Source organism: Nelusetta ayraudi, unplaced genomic scaffold (genome assembly GCF_046127955.1).
Source record: "Nelusetta ayraudi isolate G7.1 ecotype Tasmania unplaced genomic scaffold, CSIRO-AGI_Nayr_v1 ptg000048l, whole genome shotgun sequence".
In the NCBI taxonomy this organism is placed as follows: Eukaryota; Metazoa; Chordata; class Actinopteri; order Tetraodontiformes; family Monacanthidae; genus Nelusetta; species Nelusetta ayraudi.
In genome coordinates, this window is record NW_027466098.1 from 16,330,001 (window position 1) to 16,340,670 (window position 10,670).

General features: G+C 45.2%; 2 protein-coding genes across 6 annotated transcripts in view; one reads left to right on the forward strand and one right to left on the reverse strand.

Annotated features, from left to right (window-relative positions):
- The window catches only part of arhgap42b (Rho GTPase activating protein 42b), a 69,739-nt gene extending 66,571 nt beyond the window's left edge, over positions 1-3,168 (forward strand). For 4 of the 5 annotated variants that reach the window (XM_076036704.1, XM_076036707.1, XM_076036708.1 and 1 more), the window contains 3 exons: positions 367-432; positions 525-604; positions 2,618-3,168. In XM_076036704.1, the coding sequence (XP_075892819.1) occupies positions 367-432; positions 525-604; positions 2,618-2,706 (235 nt within the window). In that variant the 3' untranslated portion in view covers positions 2,707-3,168. The remainder of the gene's footprint in view (positions 1-366; positions 433-524; positions 605-2,617) is intronic. The other variant, XM_076036705.1, reaches the window with a different exon arrangement.
- A 1,900-nt stretch (positions 3,169-5,068) lies between these two features.
- Positions 5,069-10,397, reverse strand: pgr (progesterone receptor). Its single transcript, XM_076036719.1, has 8 exons — positions 9,406-10,397; positions 8,755-8,864; positions 7,881-7,997; positions 7,371-7,676; positions 7,007-7,151; positions 6,765-6,895; positions 5,935-6,092; positions 5,069-5,749 (listed from the first exon to the last, which is right to left on the reverse strand). Exons 1-8 carry the CDS (start codon positions 10,224-10,226, stop codon positions 5,594-5,596), a joined length of 1,944 nt encoding a protein of 647 aa, XP_075892834.1. The 5' UTR covers positions 10,227-10,397; the 3' UTR covers positions 5,069-5,593.
- Between the last annotated feature and the right edge of the window lie 273 nt (positions 10,398-10,670).

Sequence of the window (10,670 nt, forward strand, 5' to 3'; positions counted from 1 at the left end):
AGTGAACTACGGTGGCCTGCACGCACAAACCTGGATACTTTGTTCTTGTCCTTGTCAGGCGGGCTGGATTGTTCACGCCAGGCTTCCTTAGAAATATGAGCGCAAGATAGCGGCTAACTTGGATCATGTTTTATTAATATATTTTTAGGCAGTATATTAAGTTTTTACCAATATAAAAATTCAAAAAGGCCAAATTGTACACACTAGACCTTTAAAATAATCATTTGTTTTTCTGTCTTTTTCTTTTTATTGGATGGTTGAATGGATTTGGATGTTATTTTGCAGTCACGTCTCGTTGCAGTTGTTTATTTCTCCGCTCATGAATTGCGCTTTTTTTTCCCCCCTTCCTTGCCTCTTGTGTTTCAGGGTCGCTGCCAGAGCACTGCTTTTTGAAAGCGCCTCCTCTGCTGCTCAGCCGACTCCAGTCGGAAGGTGCCGAGAGCCGCCGCCGTCTCGCCTGATTACTCCCTGCTCGTGTCGTCTCGGATCCGCAGTGACGTTGTCTGCTTGTGTTGCCTTTTCAGAGACGCCAGGGCGATGTATTCCTGCGAGGCGGAGCACAGCCACGAGCTCAGCTTCCCCCAGGGGGCGCTCTTTTCAAATGGTGAGCAGGGTTGAACAGTGGGCAAGGGTTAAAGTTCACATTATGTAACTCTTTAAAAAAAAGTCAAATTAAAAAAAGGTGCATGTCTGGAAAATAGACAAATTTAGCTCTCTGTTTACAGCCTCCAGCAAAATCACTCAGTTTTAGCTTCCTTCAGTTTTCCACATGTTTGGGGGAAAACAATAGCAAGATAGAGTGAGAGGGCAGAACAGACTGGGGCTGTCGCCACTGACCCGAGCAAAGTTTCGTCAACGTTTTAGGGCCCTTTGTGACATCACAAATGGCTGTTGTTCATAACTGTGTGCGCCAGTCAACGATAATCTTCTAGTAGACCGGCCTGGTCTCCTCCTCTTCTGAGCCACAGCTGCTTTTGGTGTCAACAAGGCGGCTGCAAGGGCAGAATAAATAGTTAGATAGAAGAATCACACCTCTTTGTGACATCACAAAGGGGTTCACTTCCAGAAATGCATTTTGTTAGTTAGTTAGTTAGTAATTTTATTGAGCATGTTTAAAACAGTAAAAATTAATCACGGCAGATCAAACATAACAATATTATCAGCAAAAAGAACAAAAATAAATACAAATAACAATAATATTTAAAAAAAAACGAAGCGAAGGATGAAGTTATGAAAAACTTTTCTCGTCCTACCCATTTTTTTTCATCTGCTTTTAATATTTACTTCAAAAACTCCCCTGCAGCACATATTTCCTTAACATTGCATCAAGCAATTAGTAGCAAGTGAGTAGTAGATGTCTCCTAGCTGCTGCAGTTGTCAGAGCCCTGCAGGGACCCGGCTATTTCCTGGAGGTGGGAGGAGTCCCAGCTAACTCCCCTCTCCCTCGTGACGCAACCCTTTTGCCTCGCTGAAATCCAAGCAGCCCCTCGGTTGCGTTTACTGGCTCTTGTCTTCCCCTCAAAGAGTCGACTCGGCCGTGAACCGGAGCAGGCAGGTCACTGTAACCTGGTGATGGAAGGCACCGGTGCCTGTTCCCTGTTCACACAGGCAGTGCAGCCTGCAGCCAAGCACAAAAAAACGTCAACAAACGCTCCCTGGTAAACTCACCAGCAGAGCAGAGGAATTATTTTATTGCTCTGTTAACAGAGCGGGACGTTTTCTCTGCAGCCATATTCAGCACGTTTCTGATGAATTCTTGCAGCTGTCCACTCTACTAGCCGATAATTGTCGTTTTATGCCCTGGTCTTTGGTCCATACGGTGTCATTGTTGCTTAGCAACGTGACTCGACTTCCAAAACAGCCCCCCGCCCAAAAAAAAATCCCTCCTTACTGTACAACAATTCAATAATATGCTTCTAGCCGAGGCATGGGCAAAGTACGGCCCGGGGGCCATGTGTGGCCCATTAAGCTTTCTATTCCGGCCCACTGAACTTAATATGAATCCCAAGAAAGTCATAAAATAGCTGTCCCGGTATTTCATCCATTTTTCCATTTTGATATTTTGTTGAAACTTTGCTTTAGTTCATTCATTTTCAGCAGACATTAAAGCACATTAAATTATAAGGTGTTTTCACCTAAACACTCCCATCCATCTGCCGCTGCTCCGGCCCCTCTGTCAAATTTTAGAACCCACTGTGGCCCACCAGTCAAAAAGTTTGCCCACCCCTGCTCTCGCCTGTCAGTGGACTTCTTCGAAACAAAATAATAATTCTCTTTTTTTCCACACTTAGCTTATAAAGCAGTCAGTATTAAAACGTGGTTCTGCAAATTAACCCTCGGTGATGTCACAAAGGGCACTGGAACCACCCACCCCCTACCAGGTGTTCAACCTCTGACATGGTCTCACCATCACCTTGTTTTGTTCCAGGTCCAATAAAGCACCATTTTTAGCAGGACGCTGTAAACAGAAGGCTAATAATTCTATGCAGGGTTTTTTTTTCTTGTCATTTATTGGTGTCTGTGATGGGGATGATGGAGAATCCTGCCCAGCGGGCCTGCTGCATGTTTTTGTGCGATTTTGTTTCAAAGCCGTCACATCTCTGTTTGTGCCCTGCAGTCTACTCCTCTGTTGAGCCCGGCTGGCTCCAAGCAACATATGACGGACGGACGGGGTTGATCCCGGAGAATTACGTCGTCTTCCTCTAACAGGCCGGTAAACATCACAACTATTTGTCTTCTTCTCCTTCTCCTTCTTCTTCTTCATGGTATCCATGGAGGGAAAAATAATAATAATAATAATACACAGTGCAGTTCTGACGCTTTCGTTTTGCAGCTCACTGGCATTTTCTTTCATGCAACGTTATTTGACACTGTATCAAACGGTGAGAGCTTTAACGGTTCAGTGTCTGAAAATGTACCTCTTCCCCTGCAATAGAGTCGAGCGAATTCAAAGGAAGGAGTAGTCAGATTTTATTTCAGTTTTGACCTTTGGACTGCACTGATGCACTGATATTGGTTTTTAGCAAACGGACCAGCAAGATATTTACACCCTGTTGCTCAAGATGTGTTGTCCTTTCCCCGAGTTCCCACTTTTGTCAACACACCAATAACACATCTCTCGGCAACTCATGGAGGCAGTGTTTTTTTTTATTTACTGTTACTCTTTTTTTTTTTTAAAAAAATGTGATTCCGAACAAAAAGAAACGTACAAATCAAGCAGAATATGTTTGCACCTTAACCTGCGTGTCCGTGGCCTGTGATCACTGTTCATCCACTGAAGCTGTGCACTTTCTAGTTAGCTCCACGGTACAGTATACTGTACAGTGGCTGTTTCATGACTTTCTCTGTACTGCTAATCAACAAATATTTACTTCTTATACTCTGTAACCCTATAAATTATGTCTTTAAATATATTAATTCTATGTAAAAAAAAAAAAAAAAAGTGTTTTTTTTAATACCATTATAATGATGCTCATAAGGTGGAACATTCACCTCTGTTGATCGTTGTGGTGCTGTAGTCACTGGTACACTGGTGTACCAGTACTGACAGCTAGACAGGCTGTTATGTAACTGATGCTGTTTATTTTGGGGTGTTGTTGGGTTTATTCTTTCTTTCTTCATTGTCACGCAAACATTTCTAAAACGTGGTCCATCGGGTTTTTTTTTTTTAATTGAAAAATGTGATTTTACCTCAAAGCAAAGATTAGTTTTCATAAGGCGATAGAGACGTAAGAGAAACTCTGTGTTATGGAGAGCTATTTGGGCTCGTTTCCGTGGCAGGAGCACTGTGTACTTGCCTATTCACAATTTTCAGAATGCAAGGTGGCCTTGAACGCTCAAGCAGGAATGAAACTCCCTCGCAGGCGAAATCCGCAGAGCCGTGTCACGGAAATCATATCCATTTCCCATCATTTTAAACAATTGGGTGGTTGTTGTTTTTTTTGGTCTTTTTTTGTGCACAAATATTTCCATCAGTGAGCATTGTGATTTATTAAACCCCAGAGCCAAATATGTGAGGTGAAGAAGGAAGTTGTGAGTTTATTAACTGCAGAGGCGTGAAACACAGTTGACATGCTGGTTCAAAAGAAATAAATAAATATACAGAATCAGAGAAGAAGACATTGTTTGGTAAAGGTTCCTACCATCAGCTTCAGGAATTATGTCTGTACGTTTATCTGTTGTTGTATTTTCAATTTTCTATTAAAAAAATATCACATCACTGAAATATGTTTGACATCTTTTCAGAAAAAAAAACCAAACATACATATATATATATATATATATATATATATATATATATATATATATATATATATATATATATATATATTCACTAACATCTCACATACACACACATACACGTGTGTGTGTGTGTGTGTGTGTGTGTGTGTGTGTGTGTGTGTGTGTGTGTATTTGTTTTTTTGTTTTGTTTTTTTTGCTGTGCACTCCCAGTTTCACGGGTATGTCACGACCCTGACCCCTGCGGCCCCTTCCCTCCTGCTACATTTACCTGCTCTCGCAGTAGGTCGCCCACACTGAGGATAATCTCCCAACAGAGATGTGCGGAGTTTTATCACACCACAAAATGACAAAAGCTTTAGTGATAAGGAAAATTGCATCTTAACAGCTCCAATTTTAGTAAGTCCAATCATGTTGACTCTTTGTTCAAAATGCTTTTGCGCATCTGTGCGTTGGCTTGGTGACCTCTACATTATAGCTGTAACTGTAGTAAAACATACTACAACCCTTTGTTAAAGTGCCTTCTACAGCTAAGTGGGAAAATGGATTTTTGCCAAAACAAACCGGCTCCCTGCAGGTCCTGGGCTGCCGCCTGTTGCTGCAAACACAAAACCTCCATTGAGCGAACAACGACATTACGCAAAGCATCGGCGTACAGCGACAGATTTGAGGCATCTTGTGTTGGTAATGACAGATGACTTTTCTACCAATCATACTGACACGTGGCTATTTTCTTTGGCCCTTAAAATAGTATTTTATTTGCTGTCCTATAATTTCCTACACAGTGATTTGTTTTAAAGCGTGATGACCATTTGGATAACATTGCAGCATTTCTGTCACTCTGGTTTACTAAGTATTCCTTTAACATGACATGGTGCGAGGATTTGTTTTGGTTTGGTTTTTTTGGAGAGCCGTATACGCCAATGTGTTCCAGCCCTCCCGAAGCTAGCATGGCCTGCTGCAAGGCTCCACTCAGATTGTAAGGCACAGTGTTTGTTTTCAAATTGTCAACATAATTTTTGGCAATTCTTCCTTCATTTCGAATAATGTCGTCCATATAACTGACGCATTCCCACATTTGAAGTGTTTTGGTTTCATGAAGAATTTTTGTGAATACTCCACAGTTAGTTGAGATCCATAGTTTGGCCTTGCTCAAGCAGTTGGATGAGAAAGGGTTGCTGCAGCGGAAAAAAAAAAATAGATGAGCTCCTTATAGGCATCTGTGCCATTTAAACACTTATTTTTATAAAAACCTTTCCACCAAAGTAGGCGTCAGTTTGCTGTGAGCAACGGTTCAATGCATCCGGCGGTGCAGGTGGTTCCAGTCACGAGATCTCTCCGAGCGGCCGCAGCTTCACTTTTCGTGGAACAGCAGGGGCCTCACCATGCCTGCGAGCACTTTGGGAAGCTGGGAGGCAATGACCTCTGACATCATCTCTGGAAACTCCACCTTCATGGCGTCAGCCTGGATGTAGGTGCTCAGGCAGTACAGGTTGACCTTCTTGACTATCTGTGCGAGGGGGGAAAGAAGACACGCCTCCGTCACGGTGAGTCTCTCTCTCTCTCTCTCTCTCTCTCTCTCTCTCTCTCTCTCTCTCTCTCTCTCTCTCTCTCTCTCTCTCTCTCTCTCTCTCTCTCTCTCTCTCTCTCTCTCTCTCTCTCTCTCTCTCTCTCTCTCTGCGAGGGGCAGCCTACCTCGTGCATGGCGTCCATCAGCTTAGTGAGGTGGAAGAATCTCTGGGAGCTGCCCACCAAACTCTTCTCTTTGATGTGGATGGCCTTGGTCAGCTCCCGGATGTACAGCTGTCTCATCTGTTCGAACGCTGCCTGACTTTTGAGTCCCTCAAGAGGCACTGGGGAAACAAGAGGGGAAGCCGATGTTAAAGACGTTGTGTACTTTTGAAAGCAAAACTATTTATCAGCTTGAGTTATTAGATCTGAGGAAACCCCAAGAAAACATCAACAACAAGTCAAAAGACTGGGTTTTGGGTCTCGTGTGAATATTTTAGATCTTTTTGTTTGAAAAGAAAAAAACACATTATTGCTATAGTGCTGTTTGTTGCTGGTTAGTACAAAGGAGGACTAGGGATACAAGAAGAAAAGATTTTTATTTTAAGTTTTCATTTCGAGAGAATTTTGTGAATGTCAGAATTTGTTAAAAAAAAAAAAAAGACAGAATTTCATGCAAATAAAGTGGAAATTTTGTGAATAAAGTGGATTAACCCAGTTAATCACAGTTAAAAGTAAACTGCCGAAAACAGATGCATCCCACAAGGTTCACCCACAGTAATCAGTAAACTGGCAAAAACAGAAGTACTCCACTAGACGTGCGCGCAAAGCCTTTCCACTTTATTCTCGCCATTTTAACTTACTGCACATTAATTCCAAAATTTTGATGTTATTCACGAAATTTCGTCTATTACGTCGACTTTATTCTCGAAATTCCGACTTTAATCATTATTCTGGAATTGGAAACCTTTTTTTAAGAAGCTGAAGCAAAAAAAGGATGTTTAAATGTTGTTTACCTGTGTTAAGTAGTATTAAGGCTTTCATGCAGAGAAACTCATCGCGCGTTACTTGAAGATTTGCAAACTCCTGAGGGATGAACTGCAGTCCAAGGCCCAGATCATCAATTGGGGATTTTCTTATTTGCTCCCTGGTGAAAAATATGCATTTAATTTATATAAACTCACGATTGGTAGCGGTATTGTAAACCCGATGCTTTCCACCAAAATCTGACTCAGATTGTTGATGTGCTTCCACTTACTGACTGAGAATAAGATCGGGTGCAAAGTACAAATATTCGCTGGTGACATTCTGAAAAGAGCGCCACCCGAGGGAGAAGATCATGAGGTTCATCCACGAGTACTGGATCAGGGTCATCTGGTCGTCGATGTGAAGGTTGCGGAACCCTTGGAAGGAGAAGAGTGTAATCGGTCACTCGTTCACAGCTGCATGTTTGGCTGAGTTATGTTAAACATTATTATTCCCTCTTAATTAAAGAATGAGCCCAAACACTTGTTTAGAGGAACTTGTCTTCCATCGATTTTTCGTATCGTCATACAGCCCTCTAGATCTTCCCCCAAAGGCCTACCAACTGATGGCGACCCCGAGCTGCAGGGCTGCATTACCTGGCAGAGATTTGGACCACCTGACGATCCACAGCAGCTGCTTCTCGCACAGCCTGTTGAGGCTGCTGAGCAGCTGGTGGGGGACCATGGAGTGGCTGGTGTCGTACTCGGCGTACACCGTCTCCGGCTCGATATTCTCCAGGATGCCGGCAATCGGGTGGGAGAGATGCACCTCGCGGATGCCCGGGATGCAAGACACGGAGGTCAGAGACTGAATGTCGCCGGACATGGCCAAGTGGGAGTGGAACATCATGGACGGGGTCATGCCCAGAGCTTTCAAGGCCCCGAAACGCTTCAGCTTCCGGCCTGTAATGTGGACATAAACACACCCGCATCACACACCAGAGGCACTTTGTTTTGCTTCATATGAATATATGAATGAATTTAACTTATGTCTGGTGCATTCACTGACAGGCTGGTGAAATGAAACTTTCATCTTATCTGTGTATGCCCTTTCTGTTTCAGCATTTGGCAACAACAACAAAAAAAAGACATGGAAGCAGACTGCACCTCCGAGCATCATCCCTGCTTGGTAGCACTTTCGGAGGCGACACGCCGGGCAGTTTTTCCTTCGGATCTTGTCCACAATGCAGTCATTTCGCCCGGCACACAAGTAGCTGTGGTGGCCTGTTGGGTAAAAAAAAATGAGCACAGAAAAAAAACTTTTTAGCTGAGTTGGATTTTCAAACACAGGAGATGGAGGAGCAGGAGTGGAGGAGGGACGAGGGGGGGAGGCACGTAATGAGGCGGGAAAAGGCGTAGTAGGGCCCTCCAGCACCAACGCTGCTACTCAGGAGCGCACCGAGACAGCGCGCCGGGGAAAATTAGATAGAGGCAAGGCTGTGAGGACAGAGTGACACGGCCGTGGCGAGACACAGTGGCTCTTACATATCTCACATTACAAGATAACGAGGGGGTGGGGGAAGAAAAGTTCGAGATGAAGAACAGCCTGCACGCTGGTCAATGTGATACTGTTGCTAATGACCTCTAACGACTGCCAAAGAAGGTTAGTCAGATTTGACACGGCAACTCCCCCTCAGTGGCGCTGCTGCAACTGGACTCGGTCTGAGTTTTGCAATGAGGCCTTGCGATGTCTTTTGTCTTGTATGGTTTGTAACGCACCATGAATCCATGAACCCTGCTGCATGGTTACGTCGCGGAGCTTAATTCTTGGGACTCGTTTTACCGGAACAGATAAAGAATTGAAATGTACCAGCAGGCAGTCTGCCTGGAAGGCTCAGCTTTTGCCTTTTAGAACAGGATCAGTATTTTAGCAGCGTGACTGAACCCAATTAAAAACAAACAAACAAAGCCAGCGCTTTCTTTTTTAAGTGATTTAATAAAAAAATTAAAAAAAATTAAAAAAAAACTGGAATGAACTTACCCTCTACGGCTCTTTTAAAAAAGACTTTACAGCTGCCGCAGGTTAAGACTCCATAGTGGCAACCAGACGCCTCATCGCCACAGATCACACACGTTCTCTGTGGTGCCATGCTGAGAAAGACAGAAAAACATCAAGTGATAAACTCTTGTCCTGTGAGAAGCCGACTATGGTTTTTGAATAGTGTATAGCGTATATTGTGTTACAACTATTATTATTATTATTATTATTATTATTATTATTATTATTATTATTATTATTATTATTAATACTATTGTTTCCCAGGTGCTTTATGACATTTTACATTTCTGCAAAGTGAGCACAAGTCAAGTCAGTTAAAGTATCAGGAGTTGATCCTATGTAGTATTATTATTATTATAATATTAATATAATTACTATATAGTAATATTATTATGGTTGAATGGAGCACTGTTATGAACAGAATTTCATTTTTGGATTAATAAAGTATTTCTGATTCTGTTATGTATTGTAATTTATCTGTCTGTTTTACTTGTTCAGACTTAATTCAGAGGCCTCTCACTGGCAAATAACTCACTCATAGTTCACTTTCTTAAGGAAAACTTTTTGTCTTTTATAACAGCAGAACTCTTAAAGTTCTAGTCAATGCCGACTGAGGCCGTGAAGGCTCATTACCCCGGGAAAGTGAAGGACGTGGTCAGGTTCCTCTGGGCCATCGGCTGGCCATGGCCGCCTTCGTAGCCGCTCTGGACGAACGGGTCCTCGGTCACCGCTGCGGGCACCTGACCCCAGAACTGGGAGTCCGCCGGGGGCGTCTGCCAGCGGGGAGCCTCGTTCTTGAACACGGCCAGCTGCTGAGCAGGATTCCGGCCGGTGTCAAAGTTGGCGGCGGACCTCCCGCTAAAACCGCACCTGGAGTCGGGCTGGTCCAGCTCCAGCACAAAGTTCGCGGAGGTGTCCAACCCCGCCGGTCGAGGCGTGAAGCTGACTGCGGGCTCCCCGTCCCCAGGTCCTGCCGCCTGAGGCTGCTGCTGCTGCTGCTGCTGCTGCTTCCTGTCGCCGTCCAGAGCGGTTACATCCGGCGGCGGCTCAAAGTTGGTGGCGGGCTCCTTCTCGTCTTTGATGAACTTGCAGGCTCCGGGCGCCGACAGGCTCAGAGTTCCGCCGGGCAAACTCTCGGCCGCGGCGAAGTCCTCCCACGCCGCGCCGTCACACTTTCCGAACTCCCCGCCGCCGCCGCCGCCGCCGCCGCCGCGGTCGTAGAAGTGTTTTGTGACGAGCGGATCTGCGAGGAGGGCGCCTGGAGTCAGCCCGTGGATCGCCGCTCCGAAATGACGCACGGCGGACATGCAGGTGAGTGACTGCGGCTCGTCCGGCAACATGTTGCTGCCGAACACCGCCTCGGTGACGTTAGCTGCCCTGGTGAGCTCTGCGAGCTCCGGGACCGGCGTGTTGACGTCGCCGCCCATCCTCTCGTGTTTTTTGTGACTCTCCATGTTGTGAAGGCGCGACGTGAGTCCCGGAGCCCTGGACGACGAGTGGTAGACGGCCGCTCGGAGGCGTCCTTATATGCCGGGGCTTCCCTCCTCCTTGACGAGGAGGCAGGTTGCAGCCTCATCGCGCTGGCCGTGACATAAGCGGGAAAGATTCCACATGTCTGTATTCCAAGTGTAGCCGAGCGTTCCGGGTTACACAAGTAAAGAAAGAATATGGCTGAGCATTTGAAGCCAAGCTGTGTTCTTCGACTATTGACTTTAAAAACTTGTGTGTGTGTGTGTGGGGGGGGGGGGGGAGGAGTGTTTGTGCGCGCGCGCGCACGTGCGTGTGTCACGGCAGAGCGTCGTTATCGCAGCGAGATGGTTTACTATTCGGATTTGTCGTCGCTGATGCACGAGGCACACGCCGGTCCTTGACTCTCTTTACCCTGCGTCACGCGCGAG